Source organism: Sinocyclocheilus rhinocerous, unplaced genomic scaffold (genome assembly GCF_001515625.1).
Source record: "Sinocyclocheilus rhinocerous isolate Xijiao unplaced genomic scaffold, SAMN03320098_v1.1 scaffold148, whole genome shotgun sequence".
NCBI lineage: Eukaryota > Metazoa > Chordata > Actinopteri > Cypriniformes > Cyprinidae > Sinocyclocheilus > Sinocyclocheilus rhinocerous.
This window is the reverse complement of record NW_015653472.1, coordinates 1,015,286-1,036,347: the sequence shown is the minus strand read 5'-3', so window position 1 is coordinate 1,036,347 and position 21,062 is coordinate 1,015,286. Positions and strand designations below refer to the sequence as shown.

Below are 21,062 nucleotides of genomic sequence, written 5' to 3'. Positions count from 1 at the left end.
AGAATCGGCTAAAAACACATCTCTTCCATCTTTATTTGACCCTCTAACTCTAGCACTCTCTATACTAATTCTATTCTTTAAAAAAACACTTTTCCCTTTTAGACTTGCACTCTATTCATTTGCTGCTTGTTTTCTTTATATTTACTAACTTCAGTTACTAATAACTTTTTGTATTCTATCTATTTGTTTTCTTTTTATTTATTAAAATAAAAAGTGTACAGTTAACAAAAGCAAAAAAGGCCTCTAACACTAGCTTGCTCTATTCTTTTTCTATTCTTTTCTATTCGAGGGTGTTTTCTTTTTATTTATTATATAATAAAAAAAAAACCTTGCTACGTGTACTGTGTTAAGCTAACTGAGACTTGTTATAGCACTTGCATATCATTGCTCTTTTGTTGATTTTGATAGCTTCCATTATCCTCATTTGTAAGTCGCTTTGGATAAAAGCGTCTGCTAAATGACTAAATGTAAATGTAAATATGATGGGTCACTAAGTGCAGTCGATGAAAGGAGGTTAAATTGGCCAGGATAAACTGTTTGGAGTGAATCCATTAACTCGGCTAGCCCTGAGACCAACTATGAAAATCAGCAATTAACAGGGAGTTCAGCTCCTCACTTACCTTATCACATACATGAACACATAAACCCACCTTCATCACAGACGCCAGGTTTGGTCACCTCAATCTTCCTCTGTTTCTTGCAGGAGGCCAGCCGCAGCTCACAGTCGTTGTCGTAGGTGGTGCCGTCGCTGCCGCACACGGGTTTCACCGGCTGACCCGTGCACTGCTGACACTCACACTGGTTCTGCACGCACCGCGCTCCCCAGCTACACACAGTGCTGCCACAGGTTTCTGATCACACACAGGCAACACACGCATCACAGCATTGGATAGTTGAGACACAAAGAGGTGCAAGAAACATGTTCACACCTCAATAAACGTCCTCTTGAAACTCCAAAAGCATTCACATGGGATTCTACTACATAAAAACCACCATGTAAAAAAATCATGTACCATGCATAACATGATTTGGAAAGAGTGCTAAAACAGTTTCTTGTGTTTTGACAAGAAAACTGCACTGCAAAACATTTTCTTAATCAGTATTTTGTCTTGTTTTCTAGTACCACATAATTCAACAATTTAAAAACACAAAACAAAACACAATTTGCTTGAAAAGTGCACAAAATATTAAAAGTTTTTCAGAGAACATTTATCTTGAATTAAGTTTATTTTTCTTACTAAATTATTTCTTCTTGCTTGAAGCATAAATCTAAAAAACATGGGATTTATGCATAAACAAAACAGATAAACTTAATTCAAGATACATTAGGAAAAAAGTAATATCTGACACAGTATTGTAAATTAAGTAAATTTATCTTGTTCTAAAGAAACTTTTACTGGAAATCAAAACAAAAATACTACAGAAAATGATTTTTTTGCAGCAAACGCAGACTGATGAGTGAACATGTATGAAGGTGATGGATGAATTGACTGTCGTTTTTCTGTACTCACTGCATTCTCCATGGGCCACCACTCTGAGATCCAGCTGCTTAGTGCAGGCTTATATGAATATTAATTGTATTAAATATTAAATTATATTACATTCTATTTTTTTATTTATTTATATTAAATTCATATAAAATATATATTAGATATCACATTTATATATTAATAAATTTAATATAAGAATAAATTACTAAATAATTAAATCATTAATAAAATTAATAAAATCATTACTAATATGAAACAATTATATGTCTTAAACTTTATACATTATATATATTTTTTATTTTTTATTTTGTTAATTCATGATATTAATTGCAATATGTAATTCAATTATTGAATTGAAGATATAATTGAAGATATAAAATTGTTCTAATATTATTTATTTCCATATTACACAATTTATATATGGGTCAGAGTGTGATTAAAGGTTTTAGTGTGTGTGTGTGTGTGTTTTAATCACAGTTAACGTGTTAAATTGACATCCCTAGTTCTCAAATATCTTGCTATGATTACTGAGAGCCCAGTTAATCAGTAAAACAAAATGTGGTTCCAACTGGGAGGGAGGGAGCATGGCCGATGACAATTACACCTGGGGGATCGCATTAAAGCAACTGCTATCACATTCAATTAGTGCTGGGGTAATAACAGCACCTGATTTAGTGTTAATGGAGAGAGGTCCTCATGCATACATCTCTCGTCTCTCTCTTCTACCAACCTGTTTATTGCACATTAATAAAGTGACCTCACCTCTGCTCAGGATCTGCACTCAGTCAACCTCAGAGACCAGGCTCGGCCGTCTTATTAAAAGCAGCTGCAGCATGCTGCCCAGCAGCCGCCCAAGTGCGCCTCGTCGTGACAGTCCAATACAGGCCGATAAATCACATTCTCATGGCTGCTGTATTCTCTTTTATCAGCATGTGTGATAAAGGCATTTCTTTATCAGTTGCAACATGTTTCCATGCTTTCACAGCCTCGGCAGAGGGGAGCGCAATAGATACGACAGTCAGTTACATAAAAACAGCAATCCAGAATACAGAGCTGGACCCGAGATACGAGTACAGACAGAGGCCTTTTGGGCAGAGCTTAGCCTTATGGGAAACAAGAAATTCTGACCATTCAGGCCCAGAAATGAAAATTGTGCCATCATTTACTCACCCTCATGCCATTCAAAACTTGTATGACTTTCTTTCATATACGAAACACAAAGAGGATTTTGAATAATGTTTCACTCTTTTGTATGCAGTTACAATGAATAGGGAGTACAGCTTTCAAGCTTCAAAAAGGACACAAAAGCACAATAAACGTATAATGAAGGTATAAAAAAGGTTTGTACCATTTGTGTGTCACATATAAAAGTCTTGATATGGCAGCTTTGTGTAGGAAAAAGACTGAAATTTAAGTCATTGTTAAGCTGAGTCATTGAGAACTGAATCAGCCTGATATGCAAACGAATCGTTCGGTTTGGATCAATTCATTGTAAATTTTTTACAAATTTTGTCATCACTAATTCTGTAAAAAAAAAAAAGTCTTTCTACTTCAAAAATTCCAACTTTAATTCAATGTGTTACTTGCCTTTTGTCATTAATTGTGTGAATTGAGTGAAAATTGTTTTACATCAAATTTTTCTTCAGTGTAGGAATGCTGGAATGGATGTTTTCAGAATTTTTATCAGTGAATAATGATTCAAATGTTCAGAATTCACTTTCATTATAACGAAAAAGTGGATTTTCTTCAAAAAAGCAAAGTCATACAGATTTGTTTTATTTTTGGGTGAACTATTCCTCTAAAGTTGATCGGTAAACTGCTCTCTTTTGTCCAGAGAAAGGAAGGAACATTGTTAATGTCAGGTACAGAACAGCACTTTCTGTGAATAGTGGGGAAAATAGGCTTCCACGTTCAGCTTGCACTCGTTCTCGTACGTCATCCCGTCACTGCCGCACACGGGCTGCCGTGTTTCCAAACACCCTTTGGGGCACACACACCGGCCAGTCTGAGCATCGCAGATCGCGCCAAATGAGCAGTTGGTGCAGGACTCATCTGCTGAAAAGGAAGTGTGACGTCAACGGATTCAGATTCAGGCTACAGATTCACACCATCGCTCACTAGGATCAGCCTCAGCTGCCCGGCCGCCTGTCCGCTTTATTAAAATCTCTCTGCAAAGTCTGGGCTAAAGCATCCTTCCATCGTACAGATGGAAGCAACACTGCTCTGCTTACATGCAGTCATAGTAGAGCATCTTATAACGTCTTCCATTTCAACTGATGTTCAGACTGATGAGTGAACATGTATGAAGGTGATGGATGAATTGACTGTCGTTTTTCTGTACTCACTGCATTCTCCATGGGCCACCACTCTGAGATCCAGCTGCTTAGTGCAGGCTTCCACGTTCAGCTTGCACTCGTTCTCGTACGTCATCCCGTCACTGCCGCACACGGGCTGCCGTGTTTCCAAACACCCTTTGGGGCACACACACCGGCCAGTCTGAGCATCGCAGATCGCGCCAAATGAGCAGTTGGTGCAGGACTCATCTGCTGAAAAGGAAGTGTGACGTCAACGGAGAGATTCAAGCTACAGATTCACACCATCACTCACTAGTATCAGCCTCAGCTGCCCGGCCGCCTGTCCGCTTTATTAAAATCTCTCTGCAAAGTCTGGGCTAAAGCATCCTTCCATCGTACAGATGGAAGCAACACTGCTCTGCTTACATGCAGTCATAGTAGAGCATCTTATAACGTCTTCCATTTCAACTGATGTTGAGCCTTCGGACACAGTTACAGCCCCCTTGACATGACATTGCATTTAATTAACCACACATCAATATTTAATGAGAAAGCCCTCTAATTAAGCTACAAAGCACCTTGTGATATATTATTCTTAATTTGCAATTAGTTGTTAAATCATACAATTAATTTTACTAGTAATTATATACAGAATAAATATAATTTCATTAAGCAAGGGCACCGGCTCTATTAGTCTGCTCCATCTCCTCCTAGTTTTTATTTACTGCCCTCTCACTCCTTCAACAGCCTGATGATTTTTCTTCCGCTTCCAGCTCAGTGTCTTGCAGGTAACCTATATTCCCCAACTGTGGCCAGTAACATTTCAATCACCAGTAAAAAGTGCTTATTTGCTGCTGACCCGTTGGCTGTTCTTTCATTTCTTTGCATATAAACATATATGTATTGGTTCTCAGAGGGGCAGATATCAAATACTCCATTACAACGGCAAGCTTTCCTGTAGCTGCACTACAAGGTCAGCCGCCACTCAAATGGGAGGGAAAAAAATCAGACTAATAAACAACGTCAGTCATATCTCTGTCAGACTGCACCTGAGCTATAAAGATAAGGGCATTTATGTGTCTCCCCTCTATGCGGAGTGAAGAAAATTAAATTAAATTTGGCCACAAGCTCATCATACACCCACTCATGTGGGTGCATTGCTACCGACAGCGACTCACATACAAGCTTTCATGAACAAATGCACACAAACACAGCTGGGGTCTTAGTGAGGAAGAGGCTTTGGTCTGAATGGGCCTGGATATTTAACGGTGATAATAATAGAATTCACTTGTGCTGGAGAGTGTGGCTGTGTACACAGCACTAAATGAACAACGTTTCCTTCCATATGGTTAGCTGTTTGCAGCTGCTCTCTTTATTGCCCCTTTCCATTGACACCTGCTCCAGCGAGGGGCCGGACCCATCATTGCTGTGATGCTGTAATGGTTGGATTTTTAAAACTACAATGATTATTTCCAGCTGGAAAAACCAGGCCAATCCTGTTCAAGGTGGTTAAGCTTGTTTATGGAATACCACAGCTGTTTTTAGCTGGTCAACGATGGTCTATCATCTCTAAATTGCTTGTCCAACATGATCTAGCAGGTCTAAACCAGTCTCACAATTTCGCAGTTCAGTTGAGTAAGCATCTAGAGAAAATTGGACCAGCTAAGAAAACCAAACTTATTTGGTCCCATCCAAACCTGTTTCTGTGGGTAGTTAAGCTGATGTTCCAGAAGCCTGTGAGGAGAGAGATATCACTCTCATATGTCATTTACTATCTGGCAACATATATAGCATGATAAATAAAGAGCAGCCGTGGCTTCTAGCGATCTGAGATGAATTCTACTGCTACCAAATGACCCCCGGCATCCATTTCAAACTCTTCACTGGAGGCATTGCCAATGCACACGCATGTATAAACTGCAAACGCATGACACTTCTGTCGACACAATAGCTCCACCTCATTCTCTCTAAACTTAAGCCGAAAGTGAAAGGGACAGGCTTTACAAAGGGCTCCAAGTTTAGAAGAAAAAGTCTCCTTAACATTCCCCTCCCAAGCACAAAGACAGCCATCGAAAATGATTTACAAGCCTTTTGTGAAAAACACACATAAACATGCGTTTGTTTGGAGGGCGAGCAGGCTGGAGCATGCTTACAAAAGCCAGACAAAAAACCCATGACTCATGCAAACAATTACTGTGAAGGATGCTGCCCTCTTTAATTCTAACTTAAGTGCATCGTTTCAAAAAAAGGTTATGGAGGAGGAAAATTACAGTCCTCTCTTGAAATATCGGTGGAGTGCTTAAGTGCAGGGGGTGGACGAGGATGAAAAGCAGTGAGGGAGTGAGTGGCATCAATGTGTGAGTGTGTGTGTGGACTCACCACATGGTCTTTTGTGCTGCATCTGTATCTGTTTCTGAAGGGCACATCCCATGGCTTTCATTTGACATGAGCTGCTGTAAGTGTGCCCGTCGCTGCCACAAACAGGGTCTTGGTCCTGTGGACACGTGTCTGAGCACTCGCACACAGGCTCGCTGTTCTTAACCACACACACGGCTCCAAACTCGCAGGTCTTCTTCAGGCAGGGGCTCTCCAGGTTAAGATCTGCCCCAAAAAGCAGAGAAACAAGTTATCATTCTACTTAGATGAAGATGGGAAAGACAAGGAGGAGGGGAAAGAATAAAGGTAGCTAAATCCAGATGTCACTCCCCTTCCCAGTGCTTAATCAGGTTTCTCTTGACTATTACAAGAGTGACAGCCGGATCCTACTTTAAAATTGTCACCATCCATGTTCCACGCTTTACACCTTTGAGACACCAAAATTCTGCTATGCTTATCTCTATATCAAACATTTCAGCATCTGGAGTGACTCCAGTTTTCCATTCACAGACAGTACAATAATTTAATAGATTTAATCCCTCATTTAAATGTGTTTTTCATACCCATAACCACTGCAGTGTGCATGTGAAATATCATTCCTCTTTTACACCTGTGAGACACCAAACCGTTGCTATGACCTCTATATCAAACATTTCAGGATCTGGAGTGACTCCAGTTTTCCATTCACATATGGTACAATAATTTAATGGATTCATTAAATGCATTTAAAAGTGGTTTTCACACCCACAACCACTGCAGTGGGTATGTGACCTATGATTTAGTAGAAATAGTTGATTCTCTTTAAAGTTTTGGACACAAAACGCAACATTTTTTCTTAAACCACAACAACTTGTGGTCTGAGAAAATGTTATACGAACTGCTTTCTAAACAGATATGCACTCTGACTTTGCAGCTGTAAACATGCAGCCCATTAGAGCATCCAATCAGAACACTAACTACTCACATCTCATTTCATGCATCACTAACCAAGCCTCTCTCAACTACAGACAGAAGGCAAAAAAAAAAGACAGACAGACAGACAAGTAAAACACAAAGCATCATCCCAGAAAAGGGAGAGTTCTAGTTAATAATTCAGTGCACTGGGCTACAGCACAGATATGAAATATGAACATGAAAGAGAGTAGCTGGGACTCTCAGCGGTGCACAGTAGTTCCACAGTAAGTTCATTAACTGCTGCAGTTAGTAGACAGAGGGCTGAGGGACAGTGGGACTGAACACAAGCCCTGTTTTTGATGCCAACACAGAGGGAAAGAGAAAGTAGAGAACGAGAAAGAAGAAGTGGGTCAGTGGTGAACCAGCACAGCTCACTGTCCTCATTGGCCTAATTTCGCCCAATCAGGAGGAAGTTTTATTAAAACAGGTAAAAAATGAATGCACAAAAAGGATGGAGGAGGTTTCTAGGGGAGATTCCGTAAAAGCATTAACCCTCATTTCATTCCAAACCTGTATAATGTTCTTTCTGCTGTATAAAACAAAAAGAGATGTTAAGCAAAATGTTCATGCTGCTCTTTTCCACACAATGGAGTTTGATAGATTATATTGTATGAAAAATAACTGTGAACATCGTGCCTAAAATCTTTTTTGTGTTCTACAGAAAGTCATACGGATTTGGTATGACATGAGGATGAGTAAATGTTGACATTCATTTTTTTTTAGATGAGCTGGTTTTATAAACAAATGCACAACATGCTGCACATTTGTATGCTTGGGCTCCATAGCTGAGGGTTGAGAAATGCTAGAGGAGTAAACGCGATGTGTTTGCACTTTCACACTAAGATTAAAGACATGTCAAAATAAAGGGCAGCCCTTCAAGCTCACTCAGTATTGTGTGATAGGTAAAATGACAGGGTGACGGCAAATGTTGACTATTTGTTTGTTGGTGTGTCTTTTGACATGAATGTACATATAAATGGGAACCCCTCCATCTTCAATGTTTGTTTTAGGAATGTGTGTGTGCACGTGTGTGTGCCCCCTACCCGTCATACACACAGTGCTGTCACCGCAGTAATTTATCCCTGGATTAGATGCTATCGTTTCCAAATAATATTACAGACACTCAGATACATTTAATACTGCACACAAGCAGCTATCATACCACCTTCAGATAAATCAAATACGTTCCTCTCTGTAAAAAATAACTTTCTTTTCCAACATGATACGAACAAATAAAGGACAAAATAATGAGAAAAAAAATTACGTCATTTCGAGCTACTTGAAGGGAGAAGAGATTTGCTGTACTCCAAAACACACTGAGCTGCTTAAAGAGGCAGCATTTACAAGCACGCTAGTTAGAGCAATATGATTTTGAATAATAATAATTATTTTTCTAATAAAAAAATTGTGATTAAAAATGCAATTAAAAAACAAACAAACAAAACATTGCCAGGTTTGCTAAGCTTCCCTTACGAAAATTAACCACGGTTTTATTATAGTAAAAGTGTAGTAACCATGTTTTATTGGCGTATTGACTACAGTTTGTATAACCACAGTTTTACTACAAATATCATGGTTAAACTATGGTTAGTGTAGCAAAACCATGGTTAATTTGTGGTTACCATGGTTTAACTATCGTAACCATGTTTTTTTGGTTTCAAATGTAGGAAAACTATGGTTAATTTTCGTAAGGGTTGTTTGTAGGGCTGCATAATTTGACCAAAAATTTTATTTTTAATTACTATTGATATATGATTTTTATTATTAATGAAGAGTAATAGAGTAAGGGTAGTAAGATATCTAGTAGGCTATCAGTCAAATTCTAAATAAGTCAAACCTAGAATCCATTTCAACAAGCTAAGTGGAACAGGGACTGCAGATGCAAAATAGCCTTCTGGCTAATTCTGGCACATTGTGCATTTATGTATTGTTGATGTGCATTGTCCCTGTCAAATAAACCTGAAATAAATAAATAAGTAAAAATAAAATAAATTCCCCATGGCGTTGTTGATAATAAAATGTTGATAATAAACTTAATTTTCAGTCAGTACTGAAAAATATCAATAAAAATAGTTCAGTATAAATAAAATCAACTAATAAAAATCTATAATTTGGCTGTAAATTTAGCATGCTAACATCAAACTACTGAAATTGTTGTGTGGCGCTATTGCTATGGTGCACACACTATGTAGAAAGTTCTAAACTGGTTACTAACAAGATTCCATGGCAGTTAAAATGTTCTCTTAGAAGTTGACTATGTAGACAGAAGGCAGCTCATTAGGTTTAGCACTAGCAAACAGAGCTAAAGACTTAGCCTGTGCCTTAAATAATACTTAGCAAGAGTGAGACCCTCAGACAGTCTCAGGGCTTTAGTGAACTGCAAGAGGCTGGGGGGAAAGATTTGAACGCAACCCTTCTCTAACCTCTTCCTGGCGCTCACCTAAAATCCCACCTCACATCTGAAGACGGCAGCCAGGGAGAAGCGCATATCAAACACACATGAAGCACAGCGTGCATCAAAAGACCATGATTAGTACGCCAAAGCATGTTTTTCATGACAGAATTCAAGCGGTGCCACACACACACATCTCTTTAAAACCCACACATGCAACTGCTCAGCTAAGCCAATGAAAATAAAACCAGAAGTGGGGAGTATAAGCAGGTTACCTTCCCGACCGCTGTGTTCCTGTGCCAATCTAAAAGTGTCCTACAGTAGAAGCTCCTCTAAGAGAACGTTTCCGGCTATTGATTTCTCTGCTGAGAACGAGAGCTTAAAATACGTCTTGAACTGGCACGTAACTGTGTAAACAGTGGATTGGTGCCTAATTTCATAGGCCTTGAAAACGGGCTTTTCCTCCAGATCTTCTCTCTCAGCGCCTCTCCATCTGTGCCTTCTAAGCAACCGGCTGGAGGACGGTGAGATCAGGCTCATCAGTAAAGCCCTCATGACCTTCAAAACGCTTCAATGACCCATTTCCCAAGGCACAGGCTCCTAAAACCCGAACTGCAGCCTTCGATAATACTTTGTCCCAAGCCACCCTTTGTTTCCTTACAAAGATGAAAGAATCGCTCTCCTTAAAAAACAAACAAAGAATACAAAATGTAGATATGAAAAGAACGTTCACTTGTTCAGTTTCTCATTTTCAGTTTTTCGTCTCTAGGGGATGGGACAAAAAAACCTTCCAGATTTAATAAGTCAAGGAAGAGAACGTTCTCTGAGAAATAATGTAACATGCAGGCACGATTACATACTTCATAAAAAAAGCAGCCTGGCTTTGGTTACTGAGATGGCTTGCATAGTCTTTCAGAAAAAATGAGCCCTTTTTGGAGCCTCTTTGAAATAGTGGGCTGCCATCCCTGAGGCCTGTGCTGCAGTGCCAGTCTTCAAGGACTCCAGCTGTAAGCTGGATGACAGCCATATGCCTCGACGGGACTGCCACTGGGACACAATGCACATAGAAATGAGTGCATCTGAAGTTTTTTTCATGTTATGTAAAAGAAAGGAAAGCTGCATAAGTTAAAAAGTAAGCGACGATGGAAAGTGGTGGTGTACATTCATTAGGAGCCTGCGTGAGAGCTTGTGTGTGGAAAAGCGGGTCTAATAATGAGAAGGTGTGAAGAAATAGCGGGACTCGGAAGAGCTGGGTAATTGCCACGATCAGGCCTGAGAATCTCCCACACCTCCAACCCCTGCGGTGTTATATAATATGCATTATTTGGCTCCGCCTCCTGCTCTACATCCACACTGCAATTTTGTACTACATTATGCATTCGTACTAGTAGCGTTTAATTACTATTGCCACTGAAACAGGATGTTAAGGACTATTAGCACATAGTACGAGATTCTCCTATTGTGACGGCTTCACTACATGCTTTATCCTGACACGTCGCCCACCCAAGGGACACTCCCACTCACATTTCACCACTGTTATGTGCTATTTAAAGAGCAGGTCTCTTGCGCCAATGAAGATTTCTTTAACTTGGTTTTAAGGGCTGTCAGAACGCAAACAGTCAGCCAACACACACTTCAGGGGGTCCGGTAAGCTTCTTCAGCTCAGCTCTGGCGCAAACTTGGCGTACAGTGTGAACACAGAGAATTATTCCTACGATCTGTTTCATGCACGCTCATGCATATGGAGATCTCCAGCCCTTGCATCGGGATTACAGGGCGTGCGTGAATCGTGATACAAACAGTCGCATGAGCATCTCCTCCATCTCTCCGCTCCCTCGCATCTTGCCAATATAAGAGGAGTTTGTGAGTTTCAGCAAGCTGTGCGTGTCTCACTTTTTGTGCGTCTGCATATCAGAAGCAGCGACTTCCCCCGCCACGTCCTTCTCGGTTCTGTCTTTCTCTCTTTCGTTCCCTACCTTCCACTTCAGCTTGAGGGGAAACATTTATAAGCGTGTAGGAGAAGGTGCAAGGAAAAGGGAGAGAAGAAAATATTAGCATGACACAAGTAGTAATCCCCCCAGAGGCGGTGTTTGGTTTCTGAAGGAGTACTTATCACCAAACAATGGCTTCAAGGGCGTAGAAACTTTCTCCCCACGCATTAAGAATTTAACCAAGGAACTAATTCCATTGCCCTCCCCACACTGCAAGGGAGGAAAACGGATGAGGTGAGACACCGTGAAACTGGACAAGCAAGAGGAGCGGAAGAGAGAGAACAAAAGACAAAGAGAGGGAAAGAGAGAAGGGAGGACAAAATAAACCACACAAAATATTAGCCCGCTATCTAATGTTGGACACATTGAAAATAGAGGGGGTTGGCAAAATTCTGAACTTAGGAATAGGCTTTCAGTTTATGAGTGTGAATTTGAATTGAACTGGTTGTATCACATAGGATTTTGAATTTAAATTTAAATTGGAATGACAGGAAGTGAAATGTACTTAATTGCAATTCAAAGAAATTTAACAAACAAATCACATAATCATTAATTTGAACATAATAGCTAATAATTGACTGATTCTTAATATAAAAAGATATAATTATGACTAATTATATTTATGATAAATTATTTATACATAATATTTATAAAATGTATAAATAATATTATAAATTATAATAAATGAAGTGTTCCTTCACCACGGTTTATTTAAAATAAAAAATATATATTGAAAATAATATTTACGTAAAAAAATCATAGTAATCGAGCATTTAATACATTCCATTTATTAACAAAATAATGAATATATTAAATATTTATATAATCTTGGTCTAAATGAACAGGTGTTCCCTAACCCTAACAACAATGTGCTAAAATGGAAAAGTTTTGGCTTTGCGTTTTTCATGTACTGAAGACAACATTGTCAAAACCTTCCCTGGTCACACGGATCCAGGCCAGCAGTTGGCAATGCGATTTTTGTAAAGAAATACTACACAAACATGTAATACATATATGCATGAATTTGCATTTTTGTAGTTTACACAGAGACAATAACGGTATCACTTCTTGTGATAACTTGTGCTTTAAGACCTGTTTTCAAAAGTTTGCATTTTCACATCCCCAAAATGCTGCTGTCGTGTAAATGAACAGCCAAAACACATAAAAGGTTTTCTGTTTTTAGTTGAAAATGGTGTTGTGTAAACAGCCCCTCTATAATTCCTTAAAAAATATAATAATAATAATACCTTTTATTTATAGGCGCCTTTCAGGACACTCAAGGACACCGTACAATGTAAAACAAAGCAATAAAAATATTACAACAATCATAACAACACATTAAACAAGCAGATCATTAAAAGCTATTCTAAACAAATATGTTTTTATCTGAGCTTTAAAATGGAAACTGAATCCAGCTGGCGAATGTGCAAAGGTAAAGAGTTCCATAACTTTGGCGCTGCACAACTAACGAAGTCTGGGAATGTTGCGTAGATGAAAAAATGCAGAACGTGAAATATTACAAATATGAGGACTAAACGAATGCAAACCATCCAGTATAACCCCAAGACTTTTCACCTGGGCAGAAAAATTGACTGGGCTATTATCAATAACCAAGGTAAAGGATTGAGTTTTAGATAAAACAGACCTAGAACCCACAAGGAGGGCTTCAGTTTTATTGGCATTTAACTTAAAAAAAATTATTAGTCACCCAGATATTAACATCCTGCAAATATTTAGTGAGGTCAGGAGGGGGATGAGAGACATTAGGCCTTGTAGAGATATATACTTGTGTGTCGTCAGCGTAAAAATGGAAATTAATACCATAAGAACGAAAAATACGACCAAGAGGTAGAATATAAATGATAAATAAAAGCGGACCCAGCACCGACCCCTGTGGAATGCCATGATTAACTGAGACAGGATCTGAATGTGTATTCTTAATCTGCACAAACAGTTTTCTGTCACTTAAATAAGATGAGAACCAAAGAAGCGCATTATCAGCTATTCCAATGCAAGCCAGACGTTCCAATAGCACTGAATGACTAACAGTATCAAAGGCAGCACTAATATCTAAAAGAATAAGAACAAACAGAAAACCAGAATCAGCAGCTAGGAGAAGATCATTTATAACCTTGACAAGAGCTGTTTCTGTACTATGTTTGGGTCAAAAGCCTGACTGGAAATGTTCATAAATGTCATTACTTTGCAGATGTGATTCAAGTTGAGCTGCTACTGTTCTTTCAAGTATTTTTGAAATAATAATAATAATAATAATAATTAAATGATCCCACTTTGTGTATGAGAAAGTTTATGCATAAAACATACTGAAACATTTTTATTTAATTTTGATTCTACTTCTTTGAATTCAAATTACAATTCTGCACCCAGTTTGCTACCTCAATTCAAATTCAGGAATTGAACTGGAATTTTGAAGTCATTCATAATTCAGTTCTGAATGACACAGAAGCCTGAAAACTGAGCACAGAGCGAGACAGATCCATGGATCCCTTCAGCAGAAGGGTGTCACACAGGCAGACGTTAAGACAAGCATTGCACATAGCACTCTGAACAGAGAAGAAAGGGGAGCAGAGGAGGATGAGGGAATGAGGGAAAACGAGGGGGAAGGCAGACGTGCATTACAGAAGCATGCTCTACAAAGAGCCTCCTAACAAACACACATAATAGAAACCGGTGAGGGCTTTCCAACTTACAACAGCGACCCAGATACAACCCTTCCTCCTCACACAGCGAGGTGTAAAGGTTCATGCTAATTATAATCACGCTACCCTGGCTCTTCAATCTACTCGTCTAATTGGATTCATTACGCACATCTCACTAGGCCCTCCAAAGTTCAATGGGTGCTTAATATTGTTACTGTTTTGTTTTTTCCTAAAAAAAAAAAAATCAAAGTTTATGCCGTTTTCAGCAAGAGATGCTAATCAAATAAATATGCAAATGATAAATATTAATCAGAGTGCGTTGTCACCTGGGGCGTTGATTCCCAGGCACCTCTTTTTACAGAGCTCTTGCTCAATGACAATGTCAGTAAGTCTAAGCCCATTGTTAGTCTTTATGAGTTACTGCCATGGGAACAGAGAGACAGACAGGGAAGGACAGAAAGCTGGTATATTCTGAGGGTCTGTTCACTTCACAAAAGCTATGAAACATCCTCCAGACTATAATGACAGCTGTGTATTTAGGTCAGCTTCATTTGCAGGATCCATCTTGCTCTGCTTAGAGAAACGGGCTGCTTTCTTTCCTTATCATTAGGAGTCCATTACGGCTGGTACACCCACAGAGTTACAGAGTTCTGAAATTACATTGGATGGAGCAGAGCCATGATAATGCACAAAGATGATCATTCAAGGTCTCATAGACTTCAGTCAGAGCAGACACTGTATTTAATTTGAAGTAAATGAAAATGAGGCTGTGAAGGACAGAAACTGGAACCTGGAAAACATATTCCCAGTAGACATAACACAAGTGTTGTGGAAATTGTAAAGACAAGCTTAGGACCTAATTTAGACAAAAACAGTACAAAAAAACCCAGTATATATTATCATCTAATAATACCATAGTACTACCATATTCTACTCTATAATATCCCGGTCATCACAGCATCATATACTGAATAGATTGTATTCAAATATGGATATAAATATGGATGTTAAGGTATTACCATATTATACCATAACTATGCCATGCTTCTGTAACTTCCTGTGACTGCCCTCATAAGAAAATGCTAATATACAGCACAATATATGGGCCAATGGTGGCTAAATAAAATAAAATAAAAATAATCATTTTTTTTCAATCAGAACAACTATGATTTGGCTAAAAACATTGTTGTAAAATAAATTAGAAATGTTTAATGCAACAAGTAAGTTTTTTTTAAAAATAATTATGGTTACAATGAAAGTAAAGAATAAATTATATTTAATTATTCTCATTATATGTACCAATATAACAATATCTTTTCTTTTTTCCTTTTTTTTTTTTGCATGAAAAATGCCATATGGAGACTTCCAATTGTCTAATGACCTGCTCTTCATGAACTTAATGACAAAATAAAAAGCACATTCATCACAACGCTGCTCAATTTTACACTGGCAGCAAAAACCCTGTGAACTAAATATGAATATTCAATATAATCGCCCAACCCTATCTAGTATCCTTTTCCTTTTGTCACACCTAAAATGACTTTGACACAGGTGTTCTTAGACTCATCTGCTGCCTCACACATCCCAACAACAGACTGAAAAAGCCACGCTGACATTAATAAGACCTGAACTCTCTATACACTGCCATATTTTAAAGCTCCATCAACAGTCTGCATGTAGACTTTCAGATGAGGAACCACAGTCTAGTCTTGTGTATCTTCAGTCCTTTGTTCTCAAACTTTCTACTTTTACAGTGTTTTCTGTTTTCCTTCGGAGCTGCAGTCTCTTGTTGACCTTTCTCTTTACTACACATTTCTTTGATTTTAGAGTGAATTGTGTCTCTCGACAAGCGCTGCTGACACAGTGACCCAGCTCTGCTTGCCTCCAAAGACAACGGGAAGCAGATGAAACCATGTCAGACACTGAAAAAAAACCTGACATGCTCAGCGTTTGAAATGACTCATGTACACACACAGCGTCTCTGCTATTGATTAGCGTGTGACAAGAGGCCCATTTAGAGGTTTTCCACTGTGGGAAAGGTGAGCTTTGTCACGCTTGAGTGTCTTCTAAAGGACCGAAACACACTTTAGTAAGACATAGACTTTAATTTGGCCCTTGTCATTATTAAGGCAGTCTACAGGAAGCTAGCTGTTAGCATTCATATTCATGTAACTATCCTGACAACATCTAATGGGAACATGCAAACAAGCAAAACCTGGTCTGGATGGATATAACAGAAAAAGAGAGAGAGAAGACAAAGAAAGTGACAAAAGCAAAACAAGGCAACTAAGCAAAGCAACTTTTTTCTGCAGTTACACATCAAACTGCGAGCAGGTGTCCAAAGCACAAGACTTTCGCTCGTCAATGCTCCGTATCTTCCTCGGCATGAAAGGCAGTCTGCCTGGCTCAGGTCCGCCACAGAGCTTTTGATGTTTAATTAATGTTCTGTTTGCGGAATATGCAAATGTAAATACATGTATTAAAACAACATACTGTAACTTGCCACCAGCGAAAGCCTGAAAGGACCAAAACACTTACTTTGTCAGAAATAATGAAATAGAGTCAAAGACACGAGCACTACTCCTCTTTACATGTTAATTTATGCATCTTTTCGCTGAAGACTGGACAACAATCCTAATGAGTCATAGAGGCTGATAGTGAGAAGAGAAAAAAGAAGAGAGAGGGAGGGAAAAAAGAAAAGATGCATCCAGCGCTATAGTTGCCACATATGTGCTGCCAGGTAGTAGGACACACATTGCATACAGAATAAATGAGAGGGATATTTCTGTACCGTTAAAATGTGCTCAAAATCTAAACCCTGCCAAAACAGCCCTGGATACACGTCCCATAATTAACACACTGTCCAGATCCAGTTTTTTCCCTTTCAAGCCTTTTTTTAATAACTGCTGCAATAATTTTGAGGTGTTTTATGTATTTTAGTGTAAAGTGGAGAGTGGTGCACGAAACTGAATTACTGTACTTGCACAGTATGTACTGAAGACTTCTTGATCGTCAATTTGGTAGATATTATTTGGTATATTTGCCACTGTGAAAAATCATTTAATATTTTTGTCTTGTTCGCAAGTAAAAAGTGGTAAATATTAATAAAACAACTTCAAGATATTATTCATTTACTTGTATAAGAGAATTAAGATATTCTATAAAAATGAAACATATATATAAAGATACAGATTTTTTAGCTATGTTGTATAGGCCTACATGTTTAATACAAAAGTATATTTGATGCTTGTTGGTAAGTACAAGTACAATTTAACCATAAAAAGCAATGCCTGGACTCACTAGCTAAGTTGCAAATTTAACTTGTGCAAAATTGGAATATCGCATAAATCATTTGCGAATAAGCACCGTTTCCATCCAACGAGTCAAAGAGAACAAAATCACAACTTCCTGATAAACTGGCACTAAATATCCCTAAGAAAAATAGCAGAAGACACTGAATATGCCTTTTATATACTGTATAGGAGGGAAGTATGCACTCGGACTCAAGGGAGAATGCCAAAGGGATGTGCCACACAAGTACGCAAACGTTTCAAGCAACACAAGCCTGTTTTCATAAACGTTCTCCTTCTATGGCCATATTTCTTGTCTACATTCATGGTGGAGCAACAATCCGAAAAATAATCTTCATTGAGCAACTTGGATCATATCAACATATTTATATATGAAATATATATATGAAAGGCAGCATATGGTTTAATGGCAGACATTTGACAGTTACACTATTGCCCTCTAGTACGGGAATGTATATGGGAATGCTCACTTCCACATTTTTGAGTTTTTACGTCTGCGTACTTGCATAGATTCTGTTTCTGTCCTTAAGCATAACAGAGGAACTAACATAGCTCCTATCAAGGGGGCTATATGCATGCATTCATGCAAACAGGTAGCGGGGCAACAACAGGGTCAGAACGATTGGGAAATGATTCATCCAGACAAACACAGCACTCGAAAAAAAGAAGAGCTCCATGACCTCACTTCCCCTCCAAATAGTGCCATGAGGACTGGAGCTGCAGGGAGGGCCACTCCAACCATCCTCCATCACGCAAACAATTGCCCATTGAGGGCCCCCTGAAGGAGACCCACAGGTCAGAATTCCAATAAGAAAGGTCAGAGGTTGAACTCTTCCCCGCTCGCAACGAGTGGTGTGTCCGGCGGTGACCCTGAGCAGACATCACACGGACAAAGACTGACAGAGAGACACACTGGAACAGAAAAAATAGTTTAAAGACAGCCAAACAAGGACACAAAAGGACAAAGGGGGAAATGACGAGACATTTGAACATGGAAGGACAGGCGTGGACGACTGGCACTGGAGGGGTGAGGACATGAATGAAACATGAAGTCAGTGTTTCATGTGTCATCAGAGCTGATGGCAGAATGAGAACGGCGTGGAAATGAAAGAGAATGAGCACCTTCCACAAGAGTTTCCCGCAGGACACAACCAAACACAAGCAGACATACAATGCTAATTAAACAACATCTATTTCACTAACATAAAATTACAAGAACACAGCAAAACATCTGTACGGAACTATCCCACAATTCCCCACACTCACCACAGGGCCCTTGTTGCTTGACAGGGATGCCTGTTTCGGTCCGACACTCTTCGAGTTTCCTCTCACAGTCGTTGGGGTATGTCTTTCCGTCCTTTCCGCACAGGGGCTTGTATGTGCCGTCACATTGTATGGGGTCGCAGGAACACCGAAACTCTCTGTTTTCCAGCAAGCACATGGCGTTGAACTTACAACCGTTCGGGCAGCCCCCTGGAGACCGGAGACACACGTATACATGCGTCAACAATGTGAAGAATGCCAGCAACCGTCCTGGTGCTAATCAACACTGACTGGAGGCATCTTTCTTTCTCTCTCGCTCAATCAGACATCGGATATTGACTCACTCAGGGGTTTTTAATTAATTACCGTGCCTGATTATTTAATCAATTATCTAATTCCATTCAGATTGATTTGGGGTGTTTTTTTTTCCACTTATAGAGTTGTGTTAAGCTGTCACAGATGGGTCGTGGTGGTGCGTAATTACAGCAGCCTTTCATTTGTTTGAGAAAATTAAGAGACCTATTATGTTATTGTATAATCTGTGCTTGATTTATGTTTGATTCCATTATCTAACCTATCTTTAACGACCTGACATACATGCTGATGAAATTAAGCTAGGAAGCTAGGAATGTAATTGGAATTTCTGAACTTCTGGTTTTACTCCACATGAAATGGCTTTCACAACCCAATTACTTCCACAGTGTGACGTATTTGTGAGTAAAAAACATTATTTAATAAGAAAAAATCTAGGACAAGACTTGATTTCATCCATTGGGAATCTACTGGATTGCGAAAACTGGGAGTTCCACACAAGAACGGACCTATGAGAGATTGTGGAGGAGAATTTCACTCCTGGAACATATATAACACTACAGAATCATATCCCTCTGTGATACTTTGTATCATCAGATCAAAAATGTAGCAAGTTATCACAATATTTTTTTCTAACTAATCAAAAAAAAAAAAAAACAGTATTTTTTTTGTTAGCATTTTGTTATGCTAGAAGGCTAAGTTAGCGAATTAACCAAATATTACCAAAGCTAAAAATGTGAGGTGCCCAGATTTCTGAATGGAAACAGCTGACAAGTAAACATCCTACTTTTTGTAGGCTTTAGTTAGCAAACTAATAGCTTCGTGTACTAGTGTACCATAGTGCTAACCTGCACTAAAAGTCTATTTTGATTAATAATAACATGCTCCATCTGGAATTGTGAAAACTGGGAGATTCATACAAGAACAGACCTAAAAGAAAGTTTTCAGTCAATTGTAGAGGACTATTTATTTATTTTTATTTATTTATTTAGTAATTTAGCAGATTTAAATTAGATTTATTATTTATTAAAGCAGATTTAACTATTTCTCTCTTAAGATCAATCATCCATCTCAGGACCAGCTCAAACCAGCGACCATGCTTCAAAACATACCTAACCAGCATATGCTGTTTTTTTCAAAAGGGAGATTTCCCTTTCTTTGTTTTCATTTAGCCTTCAGTTAGCAGCTAAGTCTACTAGCATAGCATATTACTAACTGCTTAAGAAAGACTCTTTTGATTAGCAATGACATGATTCACGTTTGATCAGGATCGGAAGGATCTACTTTTGAGGTTTTGAGATATGGAGGCTGATCACGTTCATCATTAAAGGGATAGTTCACCCAAAAATGAAAAATCTGTCATTAATTACCCACTCTCATGTTGTTCCAAACCTGAGACCCCAAGACCTTCGTTTTATTTTTGGAACACAAATTAAGATATTTTTGATGAAATTCGAGAGCTTTTTGACCCTGCATAGACAGCAACTACCACGTTCAAGACCCAGAAAGGTAGTAAGGACATTGTTAGTCCATGTGACATCAGTGGTTCAATACTTTATGAATACATTTTGTGTGCAAAGAAAACAAAAATAACTACTTTATTCAACAATTGCTTCTCTTCTGTGTCAGTCTTCGACGTGCGTTCACAAGAGTACCACAACGCATGCATATGGTGCTGCTCACGCAGGAGCCAGCATTCTGACTTAGAACCTGGATGCGCTATGGCTTGTTTGCAAGCAGAGGAATGCACATGCATGCGTCGTGGTACTGTCGTGAACGCGCGTCGAAGACTGGCACGGAATAGAAGAAATTGTTGAATAAAGTCATTATTTTTGTTTTCTTTGTGCACAAAAAGTATTCTGGTAGCTTCATAAAATTATGGTTGAACCACTGATGTCACATGGAGTATTTTAATGATGTCCTTACTACCTTTCTGGGCCTTGAACTTGGTAGTTCTGTTGCTGTCTATGGAGGGTCAGAAAGCCCTCGGATTTCATTAAAATATCTTAATTTGTGTTC

At 38.8% G+C, this 21,062-nt stretch overlaps 1 protein-coding gene across 1 annotated transcript in view; it reads right to left on the bottom strand.

Annotated features, from left to right (window-relative positions):
- The window catches only part of LOC107716114 (agrin-like), a 296,454-nt gene that overhangs the window by 76,045 nt on the left and 199,347 nt on the right, over window positions 1-21,062 (bottom strand). The window contains 4 exon segments of the mRNA XM_016522443.1: window positions 651-851; window positions 3,836-4,036; window positions 6,164-6,385; window positions 18,735-18,941. Coding sequence (XP_016377929.1) covers window positions 651-851; window positions 3,836-4,036; window positions 6,164-6,385; window positions 18,735-18,941 — 831 coding nt within the window.